The 19,219-nt window shown below is 50.6% G+C and overlaps 1 protein-coding gene across 1 annotated transcript in view; it reads right to left on the bottom strand.

Annotated features, from left to right (window-relative positions):
- The window catches only part of ERICH1 (glutamate-rich 1), a 61,728-nt gene that overhangs the window by 8,765 nt on the left and 33,744 nt on the right, over positions 1–19,219 (bottom strand). The window contains exon 3 of the mRNA XM_011937535.1: positions 14,302–14,436. Coding sequence (XP_011792925.1) covers positions 14,302–14,436 — 135 coding nt within the window. The remainder of the gene's footprint in view (positions 1–14,301; positions 14,437–19,219) is intronic.

Here is a 19,219-nt window from a genome sequence, read left to right on the forward strand (position 1 = left end):
ATACCATTATTTCTTATTTTTCTTAAATTTTATTTTACAACTAGGTCCTTTCTAAAGTTACTTGTGTGTGAGAATAAAAAGTCATGATGACTTGCCCATCTTCATGCATTTTGACACGAAGGCTAAGCTGGACTCCAGGTTGGCAGAAGGTGGTTTATAAACCGCATAGGTTGGTGGTGTGCTGGTAAATGGCTAACAATCAGCTCTCTGAAAAGTCCCGAGTCCTCCCATCTACTAATTTCCCTGGTGTAAATACTTCCCCACGGCCGATTTCAAACTACCACTCTGGTGATGCGGAACATGCGGAACAGAAGAGGCAGCACAACCGATTCTCACGGGCTGAGAGGGGCAGCCTGGGTTGAAACGGGCAACTGGGGAGAGGGTGGGTAGAAAGCACCATGGATAAACCATGGCAGTCCCAACACCTCGGTGAGGATGGAGGCGAGGTGCCCCCTCGGTGAGGACGGAGGCGCGGTGCCCCCTCGGTGAGGACGGAGGCGCGGTGCCCCCTCGGTGAGGGCGGAGGCGCTGTGCCCCCTCGCTGAGGGCGGAGGCGCGGTGCCCCCTCGCTGAGGGCGGAGGCGCGGTGCCCATGCTGCTGCTCCCTGACAGAAGGGTCTCAGATGGGTAACTGGCAGCAGGCAGGGGGAACAGAGGATGTGTGCAGGCCAAGAACAGACAGCACATGGCACACATGCCCTGACCTACACCCAAGCCACGTCCAGACACTGATGGGTAAAGTCTATACCACAGGCGTCTGTGCCATGGCCGGCACATGGCTCCCAGGCGCTGCCCGAGCAGATCTAGAACTACAAAGCTTGCGGCTGCACCACGCCCAGGGTGGGGGTTCAGACAGTTCTGATTTTTAGGAAGTGCCTGTGTGAGTTTTCTGGGCTGTGCACCCCATCAGATTGTGAGGAATCAAGATGAAAGGACGTGAGTGAAGTTTGTGAGACGCTGTAAAGGCAGGTTCCCTATCATTTCCACTCAGGCGCTCTCCCTTCACCTCCGAAACGAGATGGAATACATGAGTTCCTCTTCCACACTGCATCTCTTCACAGCGGCCTCCTATTCTCCTCTGTCTCAACAGCCTTGAGCACGCTGCTCTCAAAGCCCAGGGCCCGCCCGCCAGCCGGACAGGAACTCTGCAGAGGGCGAGCTCCCGGCTCCTGCCCAGCCGCGGACACCGGGAGCTGTGATTCGGTCCCACCGCACGACTGGATGAAGCAGTCGCATTGGTTTCTCTCACCCTGAAAATACAGAAAGTATTTTACCAAACACCAGCCTCCCGTCTTCATCGGATGTAGACACCCCCAGCTCTGTTCTTGGTCAAATGGAACGCGGCTGTGGACCTGTGAGCTGAGGCCGCTGCCGCTCTGTGGAGGAGAGCTCCCACCGTGTCTTCATGTGACTGGCTTCTGCACATCCTCCGCCGCCACAGCGGAGCACAGGCTGAAGCAGCTGCGCACGGTCGCAAAGTGAAGGCTGCCCAGCCTGAGGCTCCTCAACACCTTCGTCTTGCTCCTCACTCACCAGTGGGTGTTTGAATGATTTCATCTGCGAGTGTGTGTTGCTACTGGGGTCCACTGTGCAGGTCTGACCCACCAGCCTGGCCCAGACGTCTTTGAACAGCAGCCCCTAGATCCGCCCTGAAAACACTGATGTTTAAAAATCAACCACGGCTAGGTAATTCATTTTAATTTCCCAGGTTCCATTAAAAACAGATGAAATTAAGCCTCTCCTCTTAGGTGTCTATGAAAAAACATGCTTGCCTTCATTAACTTGGAGATAAGTAACACATAGAATATTTCCCCACCCAGAGGAAGCCCCTCTGGGGCATGACAGGTCACAGGGGAGACCCTCATCACCCAGCAAGAACACTGCATGGGGGCTCATCAACCTCCAGGTTCCTCCTGGCACGTCCTTCTCCGCCAGCTCAGTCAGGGCAGCTCCTCACCAGTGTCCCACCCCGGGGTCAGCTTCCCCTCCTAAGACTACAAGAAAAACAAATGGCTGCCCTATTGAGATCGATTATGCTATTGATCTATTTTTATAAGACTATAAAACAGTAATTTAAAAAGGTGAAGGAGGCAAAAAGGCCATAAAATGGTAAGTGTATCCTATTTTTTCACATAACTGTGTGTGCATGTGCTTTTGAAAAGGAAAACTTATACATTAAAAAAAGAGACTAGACATCCATTTCTCAGGATGCTCCCTGCAGTTGCTCCTTGGGTGGTCTAAGTACAGGCTGCTTTTTTCCCCACCGTATTTCTCTGATTTCCAAGTCTAGTTTAAGAGACGAGGCTTGAACTGCCAGCATCGGGAACACAGAGGTGCTGATACGTCTTGTTGGTGTTAAGAAGGTAATGAAAGGATACTGCATGCAACGCCGTGCAAATCAGCTAATCTGTTAGATTCCTGAGAAAAGTACAGTTTATCCAATGGACACACAAAGAAACAGAAAATCATAAAACTCTTGTATCTGTCTTTAAAAATGAGTCTAGTTAAAAATAATCCCACAAAAGAACTTCAGGCTTAGATAGGGTCACCCGTGACTTTTACCAAACATTTAAAGAAAAAGTCTTGGGAGGCCGAGGCGGGCGGATCACGAGGTCAGGAGATCGAGACCATCCTGGCTAACACGGTGAAACCCCGTCTCTACTAAAAATACAAAAATTAGTCAGGCGTGGTGGCGGGTGCCTGTGGTCCCAGCCACTTGGGAGGCTGAGGCAAGAGAATCGCTTGAACCCGGGGGGGCAGAGGTTGCAGTGACCCGAGTTTGCACCACTGCACTCCAGCCTGGGCGACACAGTGAGACTCCATCTCAAAAGAAAAGAAAAAGCCAACACGTCTTACCCGTTTCCAGAGAGCAGAAAAGATAATGACCCTGACCCTCATGGCCCCGACGCCCGTCACAGCTCTGGCCTCTTAGGGTTCTGGCCCCTCACAGCTTTGATCCCTCACAGCCCTGACCCCTCCCAGCTCCGGCCCCTCCCAGCTCCTGCCCCTCCCAGCTCCTGCCCCTCCCAGCTCTGACCCCTCCCAGCTCCGGCCCCTCCCAGCCCTGACCCCTCCCAGCTCCTGCCCCTCAGAGAGTGACCCCTCACAGCTCTGGGCCCTCCCAGATCCAGACACTAACAACTCCCACCCCTCACAGCAAGTGAGCCCGCACAGCTATGACCCCTCACAGCCCTGACCCCTCACAGCTTTGGCCTCTCACAGCTGCCACCTCTTATAGCTCCCACCCCTCCCAGCTCCGACCCCTCCCAGCTCCAACCCCTCACAGCAAGTGACCCCCTCAGCTCGGACCCCTCCCAATTCCCACCCTCCCAGCTTCGGCCCCTCCCAGCTTTGGCCCTCCCAGCTTTGGCCCCTCACAGCTCCAACCCCTCACACCTCTGTGAAGCCCCCAGCATCTTCATTCCCCTGACAAGGGCATTGCAAGAAGGGAGCGGCATGGGCCCATCTCTCCCACCGATGTTGCTACAAATATTCCACGCAAAATATTCACGAGATTCCAGTCATGTAAATTGTATGATAAAATCTCGAATCAAACGACCTCAAAAGAAGAAATCTAAATCGGATACACAGTACCTACAAGCACCCACAGCCAAGGTCATACGTCATGGTGAAATGCCGAAAACCTTTTCTCCGACAGGTCCTGTGACATCACTGCGGCCACCTCCACACCAGGGCTCCGGGCAGGGCAAGAGGGAGACAAAGTGTACAAGAGCTGGAAAGGAAGAAATAGAGCTGCCACCCCTGTAAACACAGAAAATCCAAGAGAATCCACAGACTCCACCCCATCAACAGGCGAGCATGTTACAAACGCAGTGGTCACTACCCAGGAGAAAAAGGAACGCGCCACCAACACACACATCGTGAGCTGCAACATCCTGACAGTGTGTGAGAGCCCAGACCGCCCCGCGCCCTCCGCTGCACACACCACCTGGCCCCACTTCTTTGAGTCCTGAGGTCCGTAAGCAGATACTGGGGCTTCCTGGACAGGGCAGAGGAGAGGAAGGGGCCTTCTCGGGGCACAAGGAGACCTGGTGGTGATGGACACATTCATTATTTCAACTGTGACAGTGGTCTTGGGGTCATGCTACATGCAGACTCATGAAAGTGAACACTCTGAACGTCGGTGATGCTGCCCAAGGCCATTAAAAAACATTGTATCCCAAAGAGAAAGATTGGATGCGTCTGGCAGGCTCTGCTGCACCAGCTTGTGGCCTCTGCACCCCACTTCCCCTGCTGTCAACTGGGGGCGAGAGAGCAGCTCCAGGGTCATGCAAATCCCCATGCCCAGAGTGCTGCAGTGCTGCCTGGCCTGAGGACGCCGAGTCCACGGTGGCTACTCCATCCCAGATCTCAAAGTTCCTGACGCTTCTAGACAAGGGAGCACTGTACAAAATAGCTGACAATCCAGCTCGCAGAAAAAACAACATCCTTTAACTCTGTCTTACTTAAAACATGTGCCTGCGTTTGTGGTGAGATGTACCCAGCAGGGGGCACACGAATTTGGCAACTGAGAAAAAAAAGATGTTTATGAATGACTTTCACATACGAGATGGAGAAAAGCTTCCTTGGGGATTGGAGTCTAATGCAAAGAATGCAAGAGTAATCAGAACTCGGAGGAGGGAAACGCAAACAGGATTGCAAAGCAGTGTCTTCCGCCTAACGTAGACAGAGGCCCTCCACAGGTCTTGCCAGCAGAAGCCACAGAACCCATCCGTTTTGCAACTGTTGAGCTTCGGTTCATTCAGAGAGACCTGTTTCTTTGTAATGATGTTTTCATTATGCTGTTAAGTTTCCTGCCAAGCCAGAAACCATGTCTTAAGCAGAAGCCGCATTTACGTTTGGGTGGAGAGATGGCCAGAAGAGCCTCTTCCCGGCTGAGACTTCGTCAGGCTCCGGACGGAACCTCCTCCGAGGCCCACCTGTGCACTTCCTGCAAAATCCAGTCTCAGCAACAACCCTGCTAAGCCACTTCAGCAAGGACCCCACCCTTGACACCTGATTGGGTTCCTCACCCCACCGCCCCTCAGTGACCTCTGAGCGCCCTGTCTGCCTTCACTAAGAATCCTGGTGGGGTGGTTTAGCCAGAATCTCCCTCACCTTTGATGTCTCCTCTCAGAAGTTTTCCATCTACCCCGACCCTGCTCCTCGGCTCCAGATTCCCACTTTTCCTCGTTGTGTCTGTTCTTGAGCCCAGGCCCTCGCCCCCAGTGCAAACCCGTGGTGGTGGTCCCTGTAGCTATGGCGATGTCCTGAACGAAGGCTTCCTCACTGTGCTCTGACAGGTGTCTTGACCGCCGTGACACAATTACAGTCACAACCTCCCAGCTTTGCAGTCTCATCTGAGGGGTCTGACCAGCATTCCCTTCTCAGGTCTAGTGAGGAACACAAGACCCTAAGGAACATTACCCAAAATAAGACAGTGGCTCAGCAGGTCAAGGGGAAAACAACTGAGGCTTTATCCAAACAGCTCTGAAGCCCTGAGCGTGCTCTCTGTGCTCTGGAGTCCCGGTGGCTCTGACACAGGCCCTTTTACCCTGATGCACTGCGACTTCTCCACTCATGCTGCACCCTCCATATGACTTTTCAGAACCACTCCACAGACTCCAGAATGTCCACATCTTCAGGGTATCAAAGGCCCACAGTCCATGCCCTTCACACCCAGCAGCTGAAAGCGATGTGAGGGAAAAAGACGCCTGGCTATAGTCAGAGCGCAGCACACTCTGAAAAGCTGCCATCCCCAAAACATACCTTTCAGACACACTCACTTCAAAAAGAGTCACAGTGTGTCAAAAATCCTTCCGCTACTATCTGGCATCTACCTTCTGATGAACTGCTGGAGTAGAGATAGATACCAAAAATAACCAGTCTTCAGGTTATTCTAATTCTCACAGCCGCACCTTCTTACATGAAAGTAGGCTAGGCATTTTAAAGGAAATAGGAATTTTATTCTAGATTCAAAGCTAGGCTACAAATTGCATCTGATAATTACCGTCAAGCTACTCATGTCCACTAGGTGCTAAATAAAAAGTAGTAAACTTCTTACCAAGCAGATCTAAACCCTATCTGTGAAAGCAGACCTTCAAATGTAGTAACATGAAATCTTCCAATTGCTGAGTGTGGTGTTTGCCTAAAATCCAGAACAGTATTTTGTAATAACACACAGAGTGTACTCATTTAGCCAAGGAAACACTGGGGCCTGCTGAGAAGCATGTCCTGCTCCAGGCAGGGTGGTGTGAGACCCCTGGGACTCAGGGATGGACGAGTGGTGGCTGTGGCTGGGGTGGACCATGGCAGTTGCTTTCCATGTAGAAGACCTGCCACAGAGAGAGGAATTCAGGTTCGATTTGGCCTTTGAGGATAAAATTCAGACCCAGCAGCCAGGGCTTCAGGGAACGAAGGTGGCTCACACGGCTCCTGGGACAGAGACTTCTCCCCAGGGCCTCGGCCACCAAGGACTGCCTGTGAGACGGGGAGCACCCCTCCAGGGTCAGCCATGAGGGTCAGCAGGTGCCAGAACACCCTCCGAATAAAGAGGACTTGAAGAGTTTCCTGTCACTTTAAAAAAATGGATTCTCGCTCTCTCTTCTCCTAATGGATCTGAATCTGGAGCAGTAATTTCCAAAGAGAGCAAGGGAGGCGCAGCCTCACAGCTGAAATGTGGCTTCCTCCCCCGGCTCCATGCCAGCTACAGGACATAATTTAGCTTTTGATTTCAAATGGCACTGAAAGAACACACGCGACCTCAACGTTATCAGAAACTGAGTTGGGCTAGAACACAACAATCTAGATGCGAAAGTTTTTGTGATTTCGTATTTGGATGCCTGGCAGTGATCAGGAACCACCAAAGGAAAGATTAGTTTTGCTCTAGATGAGATCTGCTGCTAAGCTAAATGTCTGCCTCGTGAATACTTACTAAACATGTGGTCAAATACACATTATTTCATCATCTTCAACAAGGTTAGTTCCTGAATTCTTCCCTGAGACAGACTTTGATACCGGAATAATGTTCAAATTTTCTAGGTTAGTTTTGAATAGGCTTGAATTATACATACTCAAGAAAATGTTATGTTTCATGTTTACATGTTTTGAGTCTTAAAAACTGACACAGTGGAAGAGTGAGTAGTGTCTCACCATAAAACACTTTGATAGATAGTTTTAAAAACAATTCACATTTAGTCATTTTCTATAACTTTCCATAAAACGGCCAACAAAATGATAAAAACTTTACAAGCAATAAAAGGCTTAAAACAGGGCAATAAAGTGCTAAATTCCCTTAGATAAAACTGCCAAAACCATGAGGCAAGTCATTAAATTAAAATTAGATGAAGGAAAAATTTTTAAATTTAAATAATAAGAAAGTAATTAAAACAGTACAAATGAAGACATTGAATTATTCAATAAATATAAAGCCATAGTAAATAAAAAATTTAAATAGTAAATTTAAACAGAGTAAATGTATCCTCAAAAAATGTTAAAATGAGGTTATATTTGTGGGAGGCTCTGAAACTATGAAGTGTTTTGTAAATATTCTTCACTGACTTGGACTCGTGACTTTCTGCGTTGAAAACTTAACTAAAACGCTCATTTACTTCACGGGTTTTCAGTGGTACCACAGAGAAGAGGGGAGACTCTGAAGCCTGCAGCTTAATTCCAATTTCTGTCAAGACATCTGTTTTCCTCCTGGGGATATTTTAGCATCTTCTTCTGAGGCCTGTGTCTGGCATCTCAAGGGTCTTTCTTCATTATCATGGTAGGGACTTTCAGCCATCTTTCTGTTCCTGAGAGTCTCTTCAGCTTTGGGCAATTCATGTATTATTTCTTCAATAATTGGCTGGCCACAGTGGCTCAGGCCTGTAATCCCAGCAATCTAGGAGGCGGAGGTAAGCAGATCACTTGGCCCCAGGGGTTCGAGACCAGTCTGGCCAACAAGGTGAAGCCCCTTCTCTACTAAAAATACCAAAAAAAAAAAAAAAAATTAGCTGGGTGCAGTGGCGCGCACCTGTAGTCCCAGCTTCTCGGGAGGCTGAGGCAGGAGGGTGGCTTAAACCCAGGAGGCAGAGGTTGCAGTGAGACTGCACCACTGCACTCCAGCGTGGGTGACAGAGCAAGACTCCATCTCAAAATAATAATGATAATCATCATTTTCTACCTTTTTTCTCAGTTATTCTTTAACTTCAATTAATTAAATATTAATATCTAGTAAGATGTTCATAATCACTCTATTTTTGTAACATATTCACTTCAAGCTAAACGTAGTATTAAGATATACCAATATCTAGACATTTCTCTAGTCCAAACTGCTTAGGCATATGTGCCAACAACAGCTTGGAAATCAAGTAACTATGTTTTAAGAAAACAAATGGCAATGAGAACAAATGCATCCTTTTCTTTTATTTCTTCCTAGGCAAGCAAAACAAAACCAAACAAAAAGTGTAGATCCCACAGGTGAGTTACTTCAAAGTTAATGCCTGACCCCCTGCAACCAGAGTCTTTAATCAAACAGCCAATGCTATGCTCACTGGCTTAAGTCCGGGAAGAATCTAGGAGATGCCAAAGATACAAAAACATGACCATACACAGCGCTAGCCTTTTAGAATCCATCACAGCCTTTTCTGATGGCCCAGGATGCATGAGCCCTCCAGGTCCAGCTCTTATCTCACTTGTGCATAGGTAAAGGCAGCCGAGCAACATGTCCCTGGCAGGACACCCAGAGTGAGAGAGCGAGCGAGAGTGCGTGCACAGCAAGGTGCCCCTCCCCTCTTCTAGGACCAGGCGAGCTTGGACACAGCTGAATGTGTGAAGTCTCATTTCAATAAACCAGCACGACAAGAACGAAACACTGCTAGCTCTGACTCTGACAGGCCTTTGAGAGGGTGAGATGCGAGGAATGCGGAGCAGGGACAGCTCCACCACCCGCCCCCGCACCCACGAGCCACCACTCTGGAAGGCCTCAGAGAAGTCAGGCTAGGACTCCTTCAGCAAAGGCAAAAAGCGGAGAAAGCCACGATTCTGTCAGAGCATGGCCGGATGTTTAACTCACACGGAATCCACATGACAACTGCGCATTTACTGCATGCTTCCAGAAGCCGTGAAGTTAGTAACTAGTTCAACTGGTGCTTGCTGCTAGAATAATCATCACAATAGCTCTCCACAGAAATGACTTATGTTCATGATTCTGCAGCTGGATCTGGGCACAGAATCTGAGTCAATGCCTCAAACACCGCTTGTGATTACGAACCAGGGAAATACTGACACTTGCCTTATGGTCTGTTTTTATACAAAATCATTCAACGCAGTTCACCAAATATTGACTTAAGACTTAATTCCACCAGGCGCCAGACTAAGGCTCCTTAGGGAATAAAAAGCCGGCAATGCTCACGTTGCACAAGCTTTGCAGTAAGCCCAGACGGTCTGGCACAACAAACGCTAAGCGTGTGGGTCGACTATCACCCCATGGGCAGGGAAGGGGCCTGAGGGCGCTCAGGGGAGAGGCGGGAACACTGGAGGGAGGCGGGCCCCTGTGGAGCGCCGCAGGAGGGAGGCGGCAGCGCAGGGAGCGCCCGGGCAGCCCAGGCGAGGCAGGAGGCGGCGCCGACCCGACCCAGGGCTGAAGTCGGCGGAACCGGGGCCAGTGCGCGCCGCGCTAGGGGGAGCCCGCTAGGCCCGCGGGGCGGCCTCGGAGCGTGGCCAGAGGGGCCCGAGCCGAGGCCGGAGCAGGTGGACTTCAGAGCGGCTACGGAGGAATCGGGGTCCAGGTGCGGAGAGGCCCCGGGTGCAGCGACCCCGCCCCGGGAACGGAGCGCGCGCGGAACCGGCGCAGGCCTCCGAGGCTTCCAGCCGAGACGGGACCCAGGTTTCCCGAGCAGGATCTGAGGCTCCAAGGACATCCTGGACAGCGAGAAGGCGCCGAGAGGGGCCCGAGCCGCGACCGCAGGAGACGCGGGGCGGCCCGCGGTTAAATTCCTCAGGCACCGCATGCAGTTCCCGGCTGCAAAAACACGCGAGACAGGAGAGGAGCCAGGGTCTGCAACCCAGGTGGGGCAAGGGCGCCGTCAAGGCTGTGGCCAGCTGGGCGTGGGGGAGGCCCCTGAGCCGCCCACGCAGGTTTCCCGACGTTCTCGCAGAACCCGCAAAGCAGGACCCCGGCCCCAGCTCCAAGCCGCGCCCCTCGGCCCGCCCCACCCGCAGGCGCAGGGGCTCGCTTCCCTCTGGGCTTCCTCAGCGCTGCGCCCATTCTGTAGGTCAAGCTCACACAGGAGCCTCGCCAGCTGGGATCCGCTTCTACACCGCCCTCCTGGAGCTCTTCCCAGTCTTAGGTCGTGAGCACACCACCCAACACAAGCGTTTAAAAACCATTTGATACAGTGAATTACTTGGTAAACCCTGATTACTCAGTGTACTTCCAAAAAGGAAAAGATGCAGCTCAGAAAACAAGCCCTGTTTTATTAACTTAATCTAAGAAGAATGAGTTAAGCAGCTGAGAAGTGGGGAAAGGTGGTAACTACCAGAAAATGGAGGTCAAAGGAAGCAACTGCTACTGAATAAAAACAGTGAACAGCTGACATCTGGGATTCCTGGCAGCCAAAGCAAAAAGGGTATCCATGGGAAATCGCTCTCTTATCCAACAAAAAGTACATGAGCTCAAAAGAACAAAACATTTTTCTGGCGCGGAACTCTAAAGGAAATACTTTTCACCTGGATTTCTACAGAGCTGCTAGTGACTGCACAGTGAATGAGGAACAAGATTTTAAAGGACAGTTTTACAAAAATAAGGAAAGAAGGCCAACACTCTCTAGGTCTTTCGATTAATCTGCAATAAAAGATGAATATAAAAAGTGAAACTCCAAGATGATACTTTCCCAGAGAGGTAGACTCATATAAACTAGGTGAAGAGCTCACGTATGAATTTTTTTTTTTTTTTTTGAGACGGAGTCTCACTCTGTTGCCCAGGCTGGAGTGCAGTGGTGTGATCTCAGCTCACCATGGCCTCCGCCTCCCCAGTTCAAGCAATTCTCATGCCTCAGCCTCTCAAGTAGTTGGGATTACAGGTACACGCCACCACACCTGGCTAATTTTTGTATTTTTAGTAGAGACAGGGTTTCGCCATATTAGCCAGGCTGTTCTCAAACTCCTGACCTCAGGTGATCCGCCCACCTTGGCCTCCCAAAGTGCTGGGATTACAGGCGTGACCCACTGTGCCTGGCCTCACCTATGATCCTGACTGGATGTAAGGTAAGCATTTCCAAAACTAACGGACTGATCAATTTCTGTGTTCCCTGAATGAGGCTCTGAGATGCTGGTGGTGCCCCCACACCCCTTGTCTCCTCCTGGAGGTGTCTGGCAGGAGCGAGAAGGTGCACCACCATGCAAGTTGCCAGCCACTGTGAGCCACTGGAAAACCCAGGGAAGAGCAGCATGTTGGGGGCACTGTAGACATTTTCTTCTAAAAACTACCTGGCTGGACTTGTTTCCAGCACAGTGGCATAGCGACACGCTCTCATGCCGCTGGGAAGGTGCCCGGTGTCCCCACAGTGGTCAGCTGGGCTCCGAGTCCTGTAATGAGGTCTACACAGGAGAAGACGGATGTAAGGGATATTTCGAGGACAACATGCTTACTACCCCAGCTGCCCGGAGGAATGTTCATATCATTGTATTTAATAGACTCTGTAACTTCAAGTAGGGCAGTGTTCTTATGACACGCAAGGACCGTGAGCAGAAGAGTGTCCTGCCAGATAAGTGAGTTCACCTGCTAAATGCGGCTGTGTAGCATTTTCCATGGAGAATCTGCCAAAAAGGACAGCTTTCTTCTGGCATAATCTATAGTGGGTTGTTCTGTCACTAACAGGCCACGGGTTTACCAGCTTTTGGAGAGCAAGACACAACCCCACATCAACAAGAGAAGGAGTATGTGCATGTTTCTGTCTAGAGCCAAGACCCATCAACCCAGGTGGGAGAGGTCCCAGAACCATATCCAACACAATGCCATTCAAGACTTCCCACAGCCCGTCTCCTTCCACCTGTTCCTGACAAGCTGTGAGCCCAAAGGCACCCAGAGTCTGTGCTTGTCACATTCAGAGATTACCCAAAGAACACAGACAAGACAGAGACAAACGGCTGGAACTTAGGTCTTCCTGTCCTGGCTTCTGGGCACAGGCCTGCCTGTCTTCATAAGAAATATACACAAGCCCTAACTGATATGGTTCATGAGCATTAAATCTCCACTTATCACAAGGCAGTGGCCAGGTACCCAGGACAAGACCAAGGGCAGGGCCTCAGCCTGACGGAACCGGGACCGGCAGACCCAAAGGCACAGCAAGTGCTGCTGCGGGGGTCCAGATGGCCTCCGGGAGGGTGGAAACTAAGTCTCAGAGGCTGGGCAGCCAGGAGGGGCCAGGCTGAGGGCTAAGCACCAGGTGTGACACCCTGCCTGGGTGACAAGGCCATGGGCAGCCGATCCAAGCCGCTGCGGGGCTGCCCCAGCACAGGGCAGGGCTGCTCAAGGTCCTGAGTGCGAATGTCCAGAGGGCCCAGTGCCAGGCACAGCAAAGGCAAAAACAAACAGCATTTTCCTCTGCAGCTTCCTGGGAGTTGAGGTGTGGGCCCCACCTGTTCAAAATGAAAGCCAGCGACCTGAGTGCTTCCAACAACGTTGGCCATTGGCCATTGCTTTTCCAGCTCCAGTTCTCACCTCTGTGCTTAAAACTGCAACAGAAAAAGCTCAAAGGCTCTTGCTTCTTGTGTGCCGTGTTCCCACACTGACCTCTGAGGGTCAGAGACAGAGGGGTCCTGTCCTTGCTTCTCCCGGCCTCTGGCTCCTGAGGGCCCTGGAGGCTCCATTAGCTCCACAGCTGCAAGGCTGTGCTTGGGGCTCGCTCTGGCCATTTTCTCTTTCATTTTGAAGAACAAAGGTAGGAAACACGATTACAGGGTGGGCATTGCTGCCTTTTACCCAACTTTACCATTTCAAGTCACTGACACCAGGCCATCCTGACAGCCTGCCTGGAGGAGGTGGCAAGGGGGCCCGGGCAACAGGAAAGGAGTGACTCCTCAAGGGCTCCTGGAGACATGTCCTCAAGAAGCAGCTTGTGAAGAGGAATGCCCGTCCACCTGGTGCAAGTATCTTTCCACTTCCTGGAAGAACACGGCCTAGCTCGGTCCTGACACAGCCTGTCTGGGAAGCAGTGTTGGCTCATGGCCAAGTGAGCCTTCTACCCTGGGGTCCAGCACAGGCCTGCCCTGGGAACATGAGCAGCATGGACAACGGGGTACAACAGGGCATGAGAGCCAGCCGCGGACAACAGGAAGGGCGTAAGCGAAGGCCGACACGCTTCCTTCTTGAACAGATTAAGTACGCAATGAAGCATATTCACCCAGAGTATCTTCATAAGAACACAATTAAATTTTCTAGTTAAATAATCTATTTATCTAATAATTGTGTTTCAAAGATTTTCAACAGGGCTTGAAAGGATGAATCCATTATTCCCTAGTTATCTCATTTTTGTTTTGATGGTTTCTGATCTTTTAGGAAGCCAGAAAGACAAAAGCAGTCAAAAACCACATTTTGTTGACATTCAAATTAATTAATGTTTGTAGCATAGAGTTTCTTAGTTTATATATTGCTACAAATCATCTAGGTACAACTTTTATTTGAAAATTCTAAATTCCTCTTGTGCACCTTAAAAAAGATCAACATAAAGTGAAAAGAACCATATCCCTCTTCAGGTAAAAAGTATATGGGCAACTCCAGCTTTTCCACGCTCAACAGTAAACTGTATTAAGAGAATACTGAATGTTCTTTCATTCATACGACATGCAACAGCAGCAATTATAATAATTTTTTCCAAAAGAGATTTGAAATAAGTTATTTCCTTGATTACAAATTTGATGTACCATATCAGAAATTTTGAGAAACTTGGAAATTCAAGAAAATAATGTTTTACTAAACCAACACAAGTACTGTTAACAATTATTTAATGGCATTTAATATGTATTTAGTTCCAGAGTACTCCTAAAGCATTAACAAACATGGGCTATAGTCATATTCCCACTTTCAATCTCCCCCATATGAAGCCTTTTTTCCTGTCATTACAAGTTTTTTAAGCATCACTTTTAATGGCTGTAGAATGCATACGTACACCATGTGGTTCACTATGCAGTGTAAGAACATGCTCACCCACCCCCCAGATATAAACTGAGATAAAGGTATTATAATACTTCAAAACTGGGAAATAAGAGCTTATCTGCAAAGATGTCCACCTTTCCTCCCACCCAGCATTTTACCTTCTGTGTCGTCCCCGCTGGAGGCGTTCTCGGGGCTCCCACAGCTGCTGGGCTCGGGCCAACAGGGGACATAGCCCTCGGGAGGCCCACTGGCGGTGTAGAGCCGTCTGGCAGTCGGGGTCTCAGAGCTAGCGTCTGCAACACAGGAGGAAAATAGCAGGAACTGGTAAATATCGCAAAACGCAGTCATACATTTATTTGCCTTGATTACATCATCGTTTCTCTAAATTCATTCAAGACTTGAAATCAAATAGCTCAATAAAACCTAACCACTGTCATAAATACTGACTTTAATATGTCAAGTATTGTGCCAGAAAAGCAAGTCAGCTACACATCCAGCCAAGAAAAAGGAACTGTCCGTGATTATTTGAATTCACATTAAATTACTTATTATGTAATACATAAGTTTTGTAATACAATACAAAAACATAACTAATTCATGAGCATCGCACGACACACCCTTTATCATCACACCAGGAGTCCCTGGGGATTTTAGTGCAGAGACTTCTGGGTCTTTTTCTCCACACGTGCTAACAACATGTATACACTGTGGCTGTGTGCACACACAGACACACACACACAACAGACACACAAACATCCAGAAAACAGAGACAACACACACAGGTACACACAACAGACAACAGAGACAACGCACACAGGTACACACAACAGACACACATGTGCAGACACATCAACATCCAGAAAACACACACACAGAGATAACACATAAGAGATAACACAGACACAGACACACACACACAAATACACAGACAACTCACACAGAGGCACACAGACACAGAGACAACATACACAGCCACGCGCACAGATATAGACCACACACACAGGGACAACACACACACAGACACAGACGTGTACAGAGACACAGAGAGATACACAAATACACAAGCAGACACAGACACACATACATCTTCGCGGGATCGTGTCACACACCGTATTATTATACACTCATATAAGTTATACATTTGTATCTTACATGTATAACATCATTTAGAGTGAATACAGCATGTTAAAATGACATATTGCAACTTAAATCTGCATACTTTTAATGGCTACACCATATCCCATGCGATGGAATTATAACCAGGACTTAACCACTTTCCTCCATGGCCACGTGGAGCTGACCAGAGGTCGTCGCCACTGGTCATCGCCACTGCAGACAGCTGCTGGGACCTCCCCTGCTGTGTGCCCCTCTGTGCCCGGGACCTCCCCCGCTGTGTGCCCCTCTGCACCCGGGACCTCCCCTGCTGTGTGCCCCTCTGCCAGAGGTCGTCACCACCGTGGACGGCTGCTGGGGCCTCCCTGTGTGCCCCTCTGCGCACGTAGCTGTTTGGTTCCTGCACAGGGATCTGCTGGTTTAGCGGGCAGGTGCTTCTGCGGCTTTTCATGCACACTGTCTGGAAGGCAGCAGGGCCACTTCTTCTCAAACTGTCGGACACTAGGCAGCCTCTGTCGGTTTAGTCTTCCTTTTTACATGCAGAATATGGCAGCGACGCTCTTGCAGGTGACAGACACAAGTGGACATCCGGCAGCGACGCTCTTGCAGGCGACAGACACAAGTGGACATCCCAGCTGGGCTTTCACCAAATGATGTGTATTTGATTTTGAAAACAACAATGACAGATATTGAGCAAAATCACTAACACACATAATAGAATGTAACTGTAAAAACCTTGAAGCCTTTTCAGGTTCCACTGTCGTCAATATACTTTGCTGTCTTGAAGGCAGGGTGCCAGAATCCTAGTTCTTAAACTAATCTGATTCACCGTAGCTGATTAATTCCTATGTCATTCCCTGCCAGAGCCAAGGGCGGATGGAGATGGCTTCTAAGTACACTGTTCCCTATTGGGTAAATCAACATTTGATCATTTTTCACAGAATATTTTTGGAAGCTTTTAATCAGTGAAATCTTTCTTAATAAGAAAGTTAAACAGAACTTAGAAATGTCACTGTTCACTTAATCATTAGGATGGACACGGGAGGGATCAGGGAACACTCAACGACTCATGCAGAGAAAACAAGAAAACAAGGACGCAGCTAAGAGGATGGGTCCAAAACGTACTGCGCCAGGGAGACAGTTCCGGTCTGTGGGGTGACCGCGGCCGAGGCTGCACCTCTAAGCCGTAAGTGGCACCTCCTGCCACAGTCACAGGCACCAGGCAGACAGGAGCACCACGAGGGGCCTCAAGGCTGGCCCGTCTGTGAATCACGGTGACCTTGTAATCCATAATACCTTCTGGTTCTGACGTTTTATATTCTTTTGGGTAACTTATGGTTTCCTCTGAGGACATTTATGCCTTGCACAAGTTGGATGTTACATGTCTTGATCAGGTGCAAGGAAGAGACTAGTTACACTTTACGGGGTGGGCGACAGCGAGAAGATTCCCCGTCCCATCATCTCCTCCGCCGGATGCACAGAGAATGCAGCATCTGTGAAGTATAGCTCCCCCGGACCTGGCATCTAAGAGTCAGGGTCAGAGAGGGGCAGTCAGAACCCCACCTCCCTGCTGGACAAGTCACAAGCACCAGCATCCCTCAAGAAAGGCAGAGGAGTGTGGTGGCTCAGAGCCCAGGGGTGACAGGCGGTTGGGTGTCCCGCGGGTTCCACCAGCATCACCCCTTCGCAGGTGTCATTGAACCTGGCTCCTTTCTTCCCATCACGTTCTCTTCAGCTCCTCTGGGCTGCTCCTGGCAGCCATCAGTTATGGAGGTCTCATGGCCAGCCCCTGGCCCACTTCAGGCAACCGCCGGGTACCACCCAGCCCTGTGCGGAAGAGACCCTCATCCGTTCCCTCCTGGCTTTCCCACCATCTTTCAAAGCTCCTCCTCCCTCTCCCCACAGCCCTTGCCCTTGCTTCACCAGGAAAATAAAGAAATCAGAGAAGACTGCCACAGACACCTGCCCACCACGCTGGCTGTGAGCAGAACCCACATCTGACACAGATCCTTATGCCACGTACCTGGCAGAGGCCAGCCATCCTGCCTCTGAGAGCGTGCAGCGGCTCCCACCTCCCTCCCTCCCCTTCCTCCCCATCAACCTGTGCCTGTGCTTGTTCCTCTCATCCTCCCTCCCTCTCCTTCCTCCCCATCAGCCTGCACCTGTGCTCTTTCCTTTCACCCTCCACTCGTGTCCTTCCTTTTGGAGACCTCCGTGGGGCTCTCCTGTCCTCACCATGACTTCCCTCCCAGGAGGCAGCTGGCGTTACTACTTGCTGCACGTGCTAGCAGGGCTCTCTGTGTATACACAGATGCACACATATTGTTCTTTCCTCTGTCTTTTAAATGAATTCAGCAGCGAACTCTCACGGCCTCTTGCTTCTTCACCCACGGCCTGTCTTGGTGCTGAGGCTCCCATCCCTCCTGACAGCTGTGAATGGCCCCAGGGGACAAGGCGGACACCACTCACTCTCCAGCCTCCTGCTGGTACAGGCACAGGCTTGGCCTTCTCTCTTCTCTGAATAGCGATAGAGAAGCCTGTGCAGCGCTGACCCCACACGGGCCAACTGAATTAGCAGGAAAAAGTGTTGGAGGCAAAACCAGGGCCCACGGTGCCTCCTGCTGCATGTCCACACCTCAGGGGTGCCTGGAGAGAAGCCTGGCTCAGACTCCCAGTGACAGGCCTGCAGGTGCCCAGCCCCAGGCGACCCCTCCTCCTGCCTCCCTTGTCAAATCATCCCCTCACCTGGCACGGAGCCAGAGGCCTGAGGGCGGGTGAGGGGTCAGGGCAGGTTCTACCAGCTCTTGGCCATTTTGGTCTCCCTGCCCCCGCCCACCCCGCACAGCCCTTGTGGAAGCCACACAGTGCCCACCCCCTCCTGCCACCCTCAGCCACCCACACAGGCGCCCCTCTCAGGAGGAGAGGGACTTCAGTGGTCAGCACAGCAGGTTTTCCCCGAGCAGATGCGGGACATGTAGCAGCAGCACGTGGGTCTGAGAGACAGCAGAGTGGGTGACGGGTGCGGGGTGACCTAGGCTTGAGCCCCTGGGAGAGGCCTCCCCGAGATGAGGAATGTGGGGACCAGGAGCTTTGTTTTGGGGAATAAGGCAGCTGCCTGATGGGCTACAAGGGACAAAAATCCCTGCGTTTGGGGCTGGGCCCAGGTTGGAGAGCTCACGGGGGCCACAGATGTGTGCACTTGTGACACAGGAGCCACTGGACCTGGGAGTGGGTGTGGACAGGAGTCGGAGGCATGAGCTCTGGGCCCCTCCATGTGCAGGGGTTGTGGATATAAGTCAATTTAACATGCAGAAGGGGATTATTCAGCCAAAGACAGAACACTTTAATATATATAAATATATATTTTTTTTGAGGCGGAGTCTTGCTCTGTCGCCCGGACTGGAGTGCAGTGGCCGGATCTCAGCTCACTGCAAGCTCCACCTCCCGGGTTTACGCCATTCTCCTGCCTCAGCCTCCCGAGTAGCTGAGACTACAGGCGCCCGCCACCTCGCCCAGCTAGTTTTTGTATTTTTAGTAGAGACAGAGTTTCACCGTGTTAGCCAGGATGGTCTCGATCTCCTGACCTCGTGATCCGCCTGTCTCGGCCTCCCAAAGTGCTGGGATTACAGGCTTGAGCCACTGCGCCCGGCCAACACTTTAATATTTTAATGCATCCTATAAACTACCCTAAGAAAGGCCATCCTAAATCATATCCCTTTTTTTAAACTTTTGAGATGGAGTCTCACTCTGTCGCCCAGGCTGGAGTGCAGTGGCTCGATCTCAGCTCACTGCAACTTCTGCCTCCCGGGTTCAAGCGATTCTCATTCCTCAGCCTCCCGAGTACCTGGGACTATAGGTGCGCACCACCATACCCAGATAATTTTTGTAGAGACGGGGTTTTGCCATGTTGCCCAAGCTGGTCTTGAACTCCTGACCTCAAATGATCCTCCTGCCTCAGCTTCC

Source organism: Colobus angolensis, unplaced genomic scaffold, assembly GCF_000951035.1.
Source record: "Colobus angolensis palliatus isolate OR3802 unplaced genomic scaffold, Cang.pa_1.0 Scaffold165, whole genome shotgun sequence".
NCBI lineage: Eukaryota > Metazoa > Chordata > Mammalia > Primates > Cercopithecidae > Colobus > Colobus angolensis.